At 37.4% G+C, this 14,286-nt stretch overlaps 1 protein-coding gene across 1 annotated transcript in view; it reads right to left on the bottom strand.

The window, feature by feature from the left end:
- Positions 1-314: 314 nt before the first annotated feature.
- The window catches only part of gca (grancalcin), a 37,225-nt gene continuing 23,253 nt past the window's right edge, over positions 315-14,286 (bottom strand). Inside the window, exons 3-8 of the mRNA XM_048535056.2 lie at positions 12,130-12,199; positions 11,419-11,462; positions 7,546-7,693; positions 2,836-2,949; positions 929-987; positions 315-511 (exon numbers count right to left, since the gene is read on the bottom strand). Of these exons, the coding sequence (XP_048391013.1) occupies positions 485-511; positions 929-987; positions 2,836-2,949; positions 7,546-7,693; positions 11,419-11,462; positions 12,130-12,199 (462 nt within the window). The 3' untranslated portion in view covers positions 315-484. The remainder of the gene's footprint in view (positions 512-928; positions 988-2,835; positions 2,950-7,545; positions 7,694-11,418; positions 11,463-12,129; positions 12,200-14,286) is intronic.

Genomic DNA, 14,286 nt, shown 5'->3' with positions numbered 1-14,286 from the left:
AAGTAAAAGATTTTTATTACATGGTGAAAAAGCAGTATGAAAACATGAAAAAAATATAATCTTTTAAAAAACTGCAAATGGAAATGCTATTCAAATGCAAAGTGATGTTTGGCTCACAAAAATGTGATTATTTATATTAACGTTGTTACATCATACGTTACAATAGGCTAAAAACCTAGACATTTGTATTAAACTACACAAAATTCCAAGAGGCACAACTGCAGCAAAGCCATTTACCTGTAAATTAATATTTTGCAAGCTATGAAAGAAATTAAAAAATTGACGTGATAGCATAACAAATTGTTTACACATCATAAAATTGAATTTCCTTTTTTATTTTACACAATAAAAAAAGAAAATATACAAAACGACTAGACATGTATGCAATTTGAGCAGTTCGATTTATCCTCAAAGCAATATAAATCACTGGTTGGTCGGTCGGTCATCAGCGGCCAGTGTTTGCATAATGGATGCAATGTTACACTCAAATGGACATTGTGCATTGGATAAACTTGAAGAAAAGTAGAACAGAATAAAAAGGTTAATATATATGGCAATTTCTGAACATGATAAACAACAATATCAAAATGAACAAACTTGCAAGTTAAATCTATCTACATCCTTTTGTATTAGAGTGTCACATTTCATATTTGTAGTAGTTTAATCAAATGAGTAGACAAATGAAAGAAAACTGTTAATCAGTTGTGGTTTATTAAGACTGTAATAAATAACTAACAAAAATTACCTTGGAACTCAAAAAATGAAATCTAATGTCAACATTCTAACATCACTAGTGAAATTCTCAAAATTAAAAATAACTTCTGCCATCGTGTCCACCAGGGTCAGTGACTGATGCTGTTGTTGCTGCAGACTTTCAGAGCAAACAAACAATTTCAAAGCTAACATATCATGCAATTTAGAAACTTACATCATCATAAGCAAAGTTCACATATCCTTGCTGCAGACTGTCTCTTCGTCTGAAAGCATCTGCAACAAAAAAAATCAAAGTTGTGAGTAAAAGTTCAAGTCACTAATCCAAAATATAATAAAAAAAGGAAAAAAAAAGGTCTGTAGCATGAAGTCTTTTGACTACTTCAGTGAAGGAATAAAATATGTACTATAGTTTTACACAGAGATATAGCAAGTAATTAGGAAGTTACTTATCGCAAGGGGAACTGAATACAAAAGTGGGCATGTTATGCCTGAGCTATACAGGGCCTTGGTGGAACCTTATTTGAAGTACTGTGCAGTGTTGGCCAACTCTCTTAAGGATGGATGTTAATGCATTGGAAGGGGTTTAGAGAAATGGAGCGAGAAGTCTTCAGAGGACTAGACAGGATAGGTTTGTATCCATTGGAATTTACAACAGCAAGAGATGACTTGATGGAAATTTTGGAAAGATTCTGACTAGTCTTGACAGGTCAGTCAAGAGAGGATGCTTCCTCCAGTGGAGATTATAGAACCAGCAGTCAACAGTTTTAAAAATCAAGCACTACCCATTTAAAACAGAAAAACCATTTCTTTCCTCTCAAAATCAAGTGTCTTCGTACTCTCTTTTTAAGAAAGTTGTGGAAACAGAGTCTTTGAAATGTTTGAGGAGGAGATAGGTAGATTCTGATTAAACAAGGCAGTGAAGGGTTACCAGGATTGGCAGGAACGCATATACATGACACAAGCCAGGAGTTTGATGGGCTACCCTTCACTTTTCTTGCCGAGGGCAATTCTAACAATATTCAAAAAGCTTATCATCCAGGGGCAAAAAAATTATTGCTTGATTTGGTACCTCATCTACCTTCATCATTCACTCCTTTGATTACCAACATACAGTGATAGCCTGTACCATCTGCTAGACACACTGCAGCAATTCACCAAGGCTCTTCTAACCACATCTTCCAAACCCACGATCCCCACCCTCTAGAAGGACAAAAAAGGTAGAAGGTGCATGGGAACACCACAACCTGCAAGTATCCCTCCAAGCCAAACACCAGACTGACTAGGAACTCTATCACCGTTCCTTCAATATTGCTGGGTCAAAATCCTGGCACTCCTTTCCTAACTATACTGTGGATGTCCCTACAAACCAAACGTAGCAGTGGTTCAAAGAAGGCCAGAGCAATAAATGCTGGTCAAGGCAGCAAACTCATATGCCTTTAAATGAGATTTTTTAAAAAAATGTTGAGTTACTCAGAATGCTTAGCCCCAGACTTATTATTCTAGTGAAAGTACTTTTGTGGCTGTTTCTACTTGGTTTGCAGCCACCACTGACCCCAAGCACCAGCTCCTCCAGGGCAATAAATGCTGTCTCGCACATCCCATGAAGGAATTTGTAAAAACATCCACGGGTCAGACCAAGAGGCATGTGTTAAGAATAACAGGCAGGATAGCAATCTTTAAATTTTTTGGGAAACTCAGTTACATGAAAAGAACAAGACAAAATATTATTGGCTAGTAAATAGAAAAAAAGGAAAGATCTACTGAAATCAGAGGCATTTAAAATAACGAAGTGCAATTATTTTTACGATCAACAGCCATAATCAAAATCATACTTTAAAGACACAGCGTTCTAAGTTTGGAGTATCTAAAAAAACTGAAAATAGTCATTCAAGAGTATGATTAAAATCTGCACAGGGGGGAAAAAAAACAACCCCATTTAATGGATAATTATCTGCATCATAAGTCACCTAGGTAAATAAAAAAAATTAAACTTATTTTATCCCAAAAGAAATTTAAGCAGCTACTTAACATATATCAAGTAGTAATTCTGAAGTAAATTCTTCAGAATTGAATAAATTCAATAAAACAGTGAGTGAAGTATTTAAGATAGATAATGCATACCTGTAACTGCCCTTAATTTTACACAGCAAGCAACGTAGTCATCAAAGTAGGTCTTGCCATCTTTACAGTAACGTTTTATAATACCATTTATAGCTTGAGCACTCAGTCGGTACCCTGGGAACATACAAAATATTTTGAAACAAGTGGCTACAAAATATTCTTACATAATAATTCATTTAGTTTTATTTTTAGAAATCATGCTATCAAGAAAGATTCAAGGCAAAAAGAAGTACTGATCCTAAGTTAAATCCTGAAACGGAGTAGTAATTCAAGGCTCAGTGGGTCACTGAGATTAGTTGGAGATTTTAGCTTATGAACCATGATGCTAAAATCCATAGTCGTTGACAGGTATTGCAAAAATAACCATACAAAAAATGCTAATTAGAAACAGGTTATTACATGACACCGTTCTTCCTGTGTACAAAATGCGGTTTACACACAAAATATTCTCCTTGGTACATGCTTGGCTTTTCATAAATTAATAACCACTGCAATGGATCATGTCTACCCAGAAGTTAGATGTTCAAAATGGAAGTCATTGAGGAAACCTGAAGGCCAGTGAAAAGTTTCAGTAAGATACAGAAGGTGGAAATGTAATTGCACAAATTGGAGAGAGTAACAAAATGTGGGAGACAAATAAATGAGTAAATGCAAACGCAAGTGATATAATAATTTAAAATTTTACATATACTTAAAGTTCAATTTTTCAGCATTAATAAGTTTATAATTACTCTCATTAACAGTTTTAAAAGAGAGCAGCAATAACTGAAAACTCAAAGCATCCCAAAATATATTATTATTATAATACTGGTCAGGATCTGATAGTTAATTTTTCTGTAATTAATGTTTTAGATTAGATTAGAACACCTACAGTGTGGAAACAGGCCCTTCAGCCCAACAAGTCCACACCGAACCTTGAAGCATCCCACCCAGACCCATCCTCCAACAGCTCACACACCCCTGAACACTACGGGCAAATTTAGCATGGCCGATCCACCTAGCCTGCACATCTTTGGACTGTGGGAGGAATCCGGAACACCCAGAGGAAACCCACGCAGACATTGGGAGGATCTGCAAACTCCGCACAGACAGTTGCCCGAGGCTGGAATCGAACCTGGGTGCCTGGGCTTACAGGTATTTCTCCCAGAACGTGATAGTTGCGTGACATCACACTGTCAAAAATAGCCATTGAAAGTCATTATATCCTCAGCGGTTAGTATTGCTGCCTCAGTGCCAGGAACCCGGGTTCGATTCCATCTTCAAGCAACTATATTGAGTTTGCTCGCTGAGCTGGAAGGTTAGTTTTCAGACGTTTCGTCACCCTTCCTGGTAACATCATCAGTGAGCCTCCGATGAAGCGCTGGTGTTGTTATGTCCCGCTTTCTATTTATCTGTTTAGATAAATTTATCCCTAAACAGATAAATAGGAAGCAGGACATAACACTAGCGCTTCGTCGGAAGCTCACTGATGATGTTACCTAGAATGATAATGAAACGTCTGAAAACTAACCTTCCAGCTCAGCGAGCAAACTCACCTCCAGAACCTCAACCTGAGCTACAAATCTTCTCAAAACTCGCTAACTATATGTGAGTTTGCACATTCTTCCTGAGTCTGCATGGGTTTCCTCCGGGTGCTCCAGCTTCCTCCCACAATCCAAAGATGTGCAGGCTAGGTGGATTGGCCATGCTAAATTGCCCGCAGTGTTTAGGGATGTGTAGATTATGTGTGTTATAAAGGGGACAGATCTGAGTGGGATGCTCTCAGGGTTGGTGTGGACCCCTGTTGGGCCAAAGGGCCTCTTTCCACATTGTAGGAATTTTATGATTCTATGATCTGCACAGTGTCCACTATTCATTAATAGCATTACAGCCAATTTGCATTAATGAAACATGTGCTATAGCAAAAATACCAGCACATTATTGAATTCACATTACTAATACTCATTTTGTTATTTAGAATCTTGATCAGCCAGAGAGAATATTTCTGGCAAAATTCCAGCTTTAATATTGAAAACTGATGCACTCACATTAACAAGTTACAAAATTGGATAATCCCAAGTGACACAACAGAGCAGACACTGCCATAAGCTCCAAAGCAGCAGTACGACACATGAAGATTTATATAATTTGCAAAGTCAACCACTTCAAATTTTCTCAACAAATGTACTTCTAAACAGAAGGATAAAGGTACGTGATAATAGCTATACACTTATCTGAACATCAGTATCAGAAATAGAACATTACAGATTTTGTCAAAGATCTAAAACTTTAGCTGTGTCAAATAAACTACTGTAAACTCTTGTAACATGGACATGGCCCAGAGAAAAAATTTAGAAAATGTTACTCAAGTGTAACAATATGTGAAACCTTAGATGAATTTAGTTAGTATTCCAAATTTTACAACGTTAACTAATATTAAAAAAAATGAATTTTAAAGTACAGACAAAAGTGTGATATTGTGTAAGTGGAGCAATTTAATTAACTTTACTCTCAACTGTACACGCATGCAACACGATTTGACTCTTGCATAGTTATTCTCCACAGCCAGTGACAAACTTGAACGCCAAAACAGATTTTTAGTGAAATTCAGCCATTAGTCAGATTTTAATATTTCTAGTCAGGAAATGTGGTCTCTCCCTTACTTTGCTCTCTTTGGGTTACTGTTTCTGGACAGCCTCTTCCATCTTGCCATTTCTTTTATGCCTTTACTATTTTGGTTTTTCTTTCCCCCAACTCTCCGTTCTCTCTAGTTTCTATGCCTTTTCTTCTTTCCATTCATGTGGGAAAAAAAAGTAGGTGGTATGGAGTGTTGAAAAGGCAGCACCAGAGAACTCCAAGCTCCATTTTTTGGTACGCATGCTGGAGAAAATAATGCTTGAAGCCTTCTGCAGCTCCCTTCCCATACTCCTGTCCTCAAGATTCATACTTTCCACTACCATCTCCTCCCAGTCAGTCTTCTAATTTTGTGCTTTATTGCTTATGCCTTCTTGTTAAAACTACATGCTCAAGTCTTGTACTACTTCCTTATCTGTTTTTCTAAGTCATTGTATTTAACCCTCCATTTTAGTTCTCCCTTTTCTTGTTTCAAAAGGAGGTAGGTGGCAGGTGGTTCCTTCACTGTCTTCCAAGTTTCCTTCAAAAGCAATGATTAATTCAAGGTTTTCATTTAAATCTTAAGAATCAAAATTATCAGACAGATATTTTCTAAAGTTTATAGGTCAAGAAAGAAGAGTTCAGTGGGTATAGTATAGTCAGACATTTTCCTCTTGCATATTACTTGAAGAGAGATTTTGAAATGTGCCCTCCAGCTTTTCTTCAAATAGTGTCCATTCAGGTACCAGACAGACAATTACTAGTAGCTTAAAAGATAAATGCTTAGCATTTCGGCCTCTAAAAATGTACTAATGCATCCTGGGCGAGTGGGCATATCACTCAGAGTTTAACAGTCAGACTTTGGGAAACTGAAGACTTCAATTTAGTAAAAACTAACATATTATCTTATTTCACTATCTTTCGATGTTTGGAAATTTACTTTTTGCTTAAACCTTAAGCTTATGATGAGAAATTATTACTAAATGCTTAGCAGTTAACATTTTTCCAGGAAGTTGTTTGTGGGACTGAATAATACAGAAATACATGTTGTAGTAGAACATAAGTTCATTGTTGAAAACTGTTATCTATTGGGATTACCACTTGCAGCGTTCCAGGTGAAAAGCAACACTTGTGTGTATCACTTTTACACTAATTTTTGTAGAACTTTTTAACTGGAGGATGTCACCAACACCTTTTTCTTTCGTAAAGAACGAGTGATGCTTTCTTTTCAGCTGTGATTTTTGCTACTCTATGAGCAACGAGCGGAAATCAGTTGCATTGCTGTGAAGAAACACTGACAAGATGTAACATCTTCAAAACGTTTCCAGTATATGCTCAACAGCTTTCCCAACTTAGGAGATGGTTGCAGTGCATTACTGAGTGGTATTACTCCTAAAAGATTTCAGTTAAAAAAAGTTATATTGTACAGCTTTCTTGAAAGTGTCATCCTGTATTTATTTTTAATAAAAATAGATCTGACTCGTTTTTAAGCCATTAAGAGAACTTCAACAAAGAATTATTTAATATTTTTTAAAATGTTTAATTCCTGTCTACTAAAATTGAAGAATGAAATGCCCTAGATAAATACTTTCTATTCTACAAGCAAAACAACTGGGGATCACCTTGCATAACCAATAATTGCTTCTGGTCCTTACATTCAAAAGGCAAAATAAAGTTGCAACATGTAATGTTTACCAATACTTTGATAAGAAGTTCTCAAATTAAAGCTTTAATGCAAACATACTTTGTACAATGGTTTCCACATTTCAAGTGAATTCAACCTTTTCAATTTCCTCACTCCCTTCTTTTCTTCAAGTTTCTAATTTAAAGTTTAAATAGTTTAAGACTCGTAAATATACTCCAAAAGCTTAACTTGTTTAGAAAAAATCCTATTCTCACCAAAATCAACTGACTTTGCCATCTGTTTTAGGATAAACTTCTTGTTACCACCGTAACAGCTAGATATTCTACTTACATAGCAATATAAAGTTATAAATGCAAGCAAGAAGTTACATGATATACCATCCAATGCTTTAATAATATATTAGCTTCAAAAAAATACCAGCAACTTTCAGCACCTTAAAAATAAAGGAGTATAAGAGGAGTTTCACTACTTACCCATTGATGTAATAGCCTGGCCAAGTTCAAGCGGTTCTACTGTCCCACTTCTATCCTGATCATACATCATGAAGTTCTGTTTCCATCCATTTAGTGCTGCCCAAAGCTCTTTAAATTCATTAAAGCCCATCTTTCCAGTCATATCTCTCTGAAATGCTCCAGTCAAGGGTCATTTTTTTTTGCTGGTTGTCTGCATACAGTACATGCTTCAGTTTACAAGTTTTACCCAGAATTAACCACTATTTAGAAGTATTTCACCAAAACCTGCATTAATGTTTTTGTAAGACAGTGGGTTAGTCTGACAGAAATCAAGCCCCACTATTTGAAGAATAGTCACAAATATGAGGTTTTTGCTAAACTACTACATTTCCCAATTTTTATTAACTGGCATAATTCAGATTAGAACAGCATGTACAGCAGGAGTATATTTTTAAAGAAAATCTATTTATTGCAACATCTAAACAATGGAAGGAGATATGAATTGCTAACTCAGAATTATAGGGCTGTAATTCTAGCAAGAAAAAAAATCCCATACATGTACAAACAGACAAAACAGAAATATTACAGGTGGGGAAGGAACAAAGGCCAGTAAAACTCCAGTTCTGGCACCAATCTGGCTTACAGGTAATCAGTTGTTTCCCTACCGCTCCCTTCTGATTCCGTTGAGTATGAGATAGTCAACTGTTTATTCACCACACACACACACACACACACAGAGAGAGAGAGAGAGAGCACGAGAAAGCTCATGACAGCCAGACAGGGAGAGATGCTGCAGCCAAAATTTTCTATTACGTTTCTACTCAAAGGCAAGGGTGTTTCTACTGAATTTTCAAACACAAAGCTGGAGCCATTCAACAAGAAACTAATCAAGAAGTTGTCTATGAAATTGTAAGAAGTTACCAAGCCAAATACTCTGGTCTTGGATGTAAAAACCAAATCAAAAGTCTGTCACAAGGTAAAAGTGCCCCAAACACACACCTACAAAGCTCAAATTAGGCAGCAGTGTGTTCAGGCAAATCATTTTTTAAAACTGCATCATCTTCCAAAGTCCCATGATTTGAAACAGTATCTTTTTATTTTTGGATTATTGGCTAAACAAAAAGTGTTAAAAAAACCTTTATGCAGATAAGTGACTGACTGAACCTAGGACACTGCCCTGGGGAATGCCTGCAGTAATATCCTGTGATTTAGGAAATTGGCATCTGAAAGCCACAACCATTTTTCTCCATGGCAGTGGAAATTTCAGTGGATAGTTTTCCTGATTTCTAATGGCTTCAATATTGATAGGGCTCCTTAATGCATCATTCAATTAGAAGTTGCCTGCTTTCAAGCGCAGACACACGCCTTAGCTCTGGAAGCTAGCTCTTTTGCTCCTGTTTGGTCTAAGGCTGTAACAAGATCTGGATTCAAGTTATCCTGGCAAAAGCCAAGCTGAGCAATGGTAAGCAACTGCCCTTTGGTATCACTTTCAACACCTTTTATCACCTTGCCAATGATTAATGTGAGATTAATATGGCAGCAATTAGCCAAACTGGATTTACCCTGCTTCCTGTGAACTTAAGGAGACTTGAGCAATTTTCAACATTAATGTTCAGGTACCATTGCTGCGGCATTTTCCCCCCTGCCTTTGTTTCACAGGCACTGTCTACCCCCAGTTACACTTCAACTGAGTAGCTTGATGGGCCAATTCAGGGAGCAGTTAAGAGCTGATCAACACTGTGGGGTCTGAACTCACATGCAGGCCAGCCCAGTTAAACATGGCAGATTTCCTCCCTTGAGGACAAAAGTAAACCAAACAGATTTGTCCAATAACTATAGTTTTGTGGTCACACTAACTTTACAATTCTAGATTTAAAAAAAAACATTAAAAATTCCACCAGCTACAGTGATAAGCTTTGATCCCATGTCTGCACAGCATTTGGCTAGACCTCTGGATTCCTAGCTCAGTGACATTCCTAGAGCAATTTTGCTAAGGTCAGCTAGTCTGGAGCAAGTCCTCAGTATAACGGGAGGTGTATTTACACAACCACAGTTTTTGCTGTCTCCAGTGTGTTCAGTCATTTCTTGATATAATGCAGAGTAAATTAAATTGTTGAAGAGTGGCATCTCCAATGTTGGAATCCTCAGGAGGCGGCCAAGGGGGATCTTCCACTTAGCACTTTTGGCTGATGACAGTAGTGCCTTTTGCGTGGATGTGCTGGGTTCTGATATCAAAGAGAGGGTGAGGGTGCTCATGGAGTCTCCTCCTCCAGATAATCATTTAATTGTTCAGCGCAGCTCATGCTTAGATAGGGTGGGAATGCAGAACTTTGATCTGATCTGTTGGTTACGAGATTGTTCACCTCTGCCTTTCGCTGTTTAGCATGTGTGCAGTGCCTTGTTGTAACCACAAGGGTCATATTTTGGTATGGCTAGTGCTGTTCCTGACAGGCTATCCCTCACCTCTCATTGCACCAGAGTGAACTCCCTGTCATGATGGCAGCAATGGTACAGAGCAATATTAAACCAAAAAAAAAGTACAGATTTTGGTAGAAGACAATTCTGCTCCTGCCAGTGGCCCACAGCACAGCATAGATACAGCCAGCTTAGGGCCACTACATCTGTTCTAAATCGATCCCATTTTGCACAGTGGTACTGCCGCACAACCTAAAAAGTATCCAGGAGTTGTAATCGAAAAGCAGCTCACAGGGACAGTACAGCACTATGGTGGTTACATTCTTTGGGACTGAGGTAGTAGTTGGGTGCTGCTCAGCCACTCTTGGGTGATGGCCAGTGAAGTCACAACGGATCTGCTCCTTTACTAGTCCTTTGGCTAAGCCGTGTTCAACATGGAAGAGTACTGATTCTTCAGGTGAGGGAGAGCTGTAGATGATAATGAGGTAGTAATTTCCCTGGCTCATGCATGACTTGATCTCATCCCACGCACGGGGTCCTGAGTAATAATGTTAATCATCCATTCCTGACTATATACCACAATGCTGCCACTTTTGCAAGGTCTCTCTTGCTGGTGTTACAGCATATATCTGGGAATAGTGATAGTATAGTCTGGGACATTGGCCAAGGTTGGAGGATTCGACAGGAATGTGTGTTTACGGCTGTTATTTGATTAGTTTGCCCACAGATGCTAGCAAGGAGGGCACAGCAGGGTTAAGTGGACTGAATAAGTTTTTTTTAATACCACAAATTTTATGTTTACGTCAACGTCTGGTATCTGTACAGCTGGATTCTAAAAGAAGTTTGTTTCTTGATGACAAAACAGTAGTTTCAAAAGTCACAGGTACTGATCCTATATTCTGGAGTAAAAACTATATGGTTCATTATATTCCCAATTGCCATGGTGAAATTTGAACTATTATTTAGTTCAGGTCTCTGGATTATCAGCCCAGTAGCATAGACCTGTAACTTGTGCTTATTTTTTTTAAAAAGAAAATCTATTGGGATATGTTAAGGGGGAAACTTAGCTTCAGAGGAATTGAAATGGAGAAGAAATAGGCCTTAATTATTTACTCAACCTCAATGAAAAGGAACAAAATGCTGGAATGTGCATCTTGTCTAACAGCATCCTTGCACACAGAGAAACATTTCATGTGACAACCTCCTCTATTGAAGAGTCATCAATCTCAAGCACTTGTTGCTGTTTTCACAGATGGTGCCTGACCCAAGTTTTCAGAGGTTTCAATTGCATTTCAGATTTCCAGAATCCAGTGTTTTGTTCCTTACATATTAAATATACTGTTTCACAAATTTAATTTACCACAATTTAAATAATACAGAAACCATCACCGTTTACAAGACATAGATTACATATCTACACAGGGTGCTGCTGATAAATATTCCAATGTTGCATCACCATATGAACAGTTATTAGGATACATCCAGCATTGCGATCATGATTCTGCAGGTCTCCAAACTAAAAGCTGAACACAAAACATACTTATTAGGTATAAGAAGTGAATGTAAAGTGTAGTAACAACATAAATACACGCATTTCACAAGTAAACTTGATCGAATTGTTCTTAGTTATTAAAAACAGGATATAGTGCTTTACAAACTCCAAATCAAAACATTTTTAAAAAAAGCAGGCACAAAAGCAGCATTTAATCAAGAACTTCCAATAGGACCAATGAAATAGCAAGTAATTCCGCTGGTTAGTTCGTTTCCTTAGTTATGTTGCTAAAGACAAAGTTACTGAAATCTTGAAAATTGGTTTTAATTCTCATACAAGTAAGTACATAATTTTACTTCAATTTATAAAAAATTATGCCTACCCACCTTTCCCCATTGTCATTGGTTAACCTAGCCCATACCTTTTTTGTAATACAAATGAAAATTAGACCTTATTTGGCCTTAAGTTTGGAGATGTAACTTTTAGAACAAAGATTGTGATTGGATGGAATTGCAAATAAGTAGTTAAGACCTATCCAGTCAAATTAGTGGCTTGTTTTAACATTGTGAAACAGGAAAAACTGCTAAATGAGTTTTCAAAAATAGCCAGAAGAAGAGTACATTCAAACAAGTGCATTTATGCAGTCCTAATCACATACTCAATGTTCTATTTTTGAGAGATCACAAAGAATTGCTTACGTTTGTAGGTACCATGTATCCCAGATTGTGTTAAACATCGCTGCAGTTCCTCAGCATCCACTTCTCCATCCTGTAAAAAGAGCTTACAAAAGTTAGTTGATATAATAGGGGTAGAAGGAATTTTGTCTTGTACAAAGCTTCTAATCACTTTGCATTTATCCAAATATTTGACAAAATATTTACAACTTAAACATCATTCAACTACTTCAAAATGTGTAGGGGCTAAAGCTATGAAAGCAGTCAAATTTTAAACTTAAAATAATGCTGTCAGCAGGTATTATTATGCTTCAATTAAGGTTCAACATATTAAAAGATTACCAAGCTACACTTCTCTTCATTTATTGGCTAGCAACATTTTCAAATATGAATATTCATGGAAGTTCTGGATTGGCAGGTGTTCTGCAATTCGACATCTAAAACTAAACGAAATCCCCAAAACAACAAATAAGCCAGCTTTGAAAAGTATATTTACACAGATGAATTATTAACATCATATTTGGAATAATTTTGCTTTTTTTAAAAACAAAAAAGCTAATTCAGTGTTCTGTATTCATCCACAAATAGCAAACAATTAAAATTCAATACCAAGTTGACCGAATTAAAGCCAATTACATATTTTGCTGCATCAGGTTTACGGAGCACAGATCCTCGAAAACAAAAATTCATACACAAGCAATCCACAAATATACTGTTCAAAATAGTTTCCCAACAATTTGATTGTTGTAACATTTCACATTTGCTTAGTTGCACTTCCCAACTTGAACACTACTCCAACTGTCCAGGCAGAGAATTCTGATATCACTACAAGATTGGACCACAAACAATAAAACAGATCATCATGGATGCTCAATTCTCCAAATCAGTGTTCATTCCTGAGCAATTTTAGATTTAGAGTCATAGAGTTGTACAGCATTAAAAGACACTCTTCAACCTAACTCACCTATACCGTCCAGATATCCTAAATTAATCTAGCGCCACCTGCCAGTATTTAGCCCATATGCTTTTATATTCATATGCCCATTCAGATGCCATTTCAATGCTGCAGTTGTACTAGCCTCCACCACTTCCTCTGGCAACTCATACCATAGACGCAACACCCTCTGCGTGAAAAAGTTTCCCCTGAAATCCCTTTTAATACATCTCTCCCTTCACCGTAAGCCTATTCCCTGTAGTTTTTGGCTCCCTTAGCCTGGGGAAAAGACCTTGGCTCATCAACCCGTCCATGCCATCATTATTTTACAAACCTCTGTAACCACCCATCCACCAATGCTCCAGGGAAAACAGCCCCAGCCTCTTCAGCCTCGCCCTACAGCTCAAACCCTCTAGTCCCAGCAACATCCTTGTTAAATCTTTTCTGCACCCTTTCAAAATTTAACAAAATCTTTCCTATAGTAGGGAGACCAGAACTGAACACATTATTCCAAAGTGGCCTAACCAACGTCCAATGCAGCCACAACATGTCATCCCAACTCCTATACTCAATACACTGACCAATGAAGGCAAGTGTATGAAATGCCTTCTTCACTGTCCTGCGTACCCATGACTCCATCTTCAGGAACTATGAATGTGTACCCCAAGGTTTTTGCTTGGCAACAATCCCCAGGACCCTAGCATTAAGTGTAAAAGTCCTGCCTTGATTTGCCTAAACAAAACAAAAATGCAACACTTCACATTCATCTAAATTAAATTCTACCTGCCACTCTTCAGCCCATAGGCTCAAAAGATCCCACTGGACTCGGAGATAATCTTCTTCACTGTCAACTACACCATCTATTTTGGTGTCATCTGCAAACTTAACCATTCCTCCTATATTCATATCCAAATCATTTATGTAAGTGACAAAAGACGATGGACCCAACACTGATGCTTCTGGCAGACAAGTGACTGACCATGAAAAAAAAAATCTTATGGAGATCATTTCTAGGAAGCAGAAACCAGTGTAAATCTGCACCTTGAAGGGGCATGTATATCCTATTCAGAAAGCCCAAACATTGCACTAATCTCAATTTAAATGGAATGTAGCAGACCAATGCCATCCTTCTTTTATCTCTTTTTTAAAAAATAGGTTAGATTTCAGATGTAACAGTGTGGAGCTGGATGAACACAGCAGGCCAAGCAGCATCTCAGGAGCACAAAAGCTGATGAAGGGCCTAGGCC

Source organism: Stegostoma tigrinum, chromosome 7 (genome assembly GCF_030684315.1).
Source record: "Stegostoma tigrinum isolate sSteTig4 chromosome 7, sSteTig4.hap1, whole genome shotgun sequence".
NCBI lineage: Eukaryota > Metazoa > Chordata > Chondrichthyes > Orectolobiformes > Stegostomatidae > Stegostoma > Stegostoma tigrinum.
The sequence above is the reverse complement of the archived record's forward strand: the minus strand, read 5'-3'. Positions and strand labels throughout refer to the sequence as shown.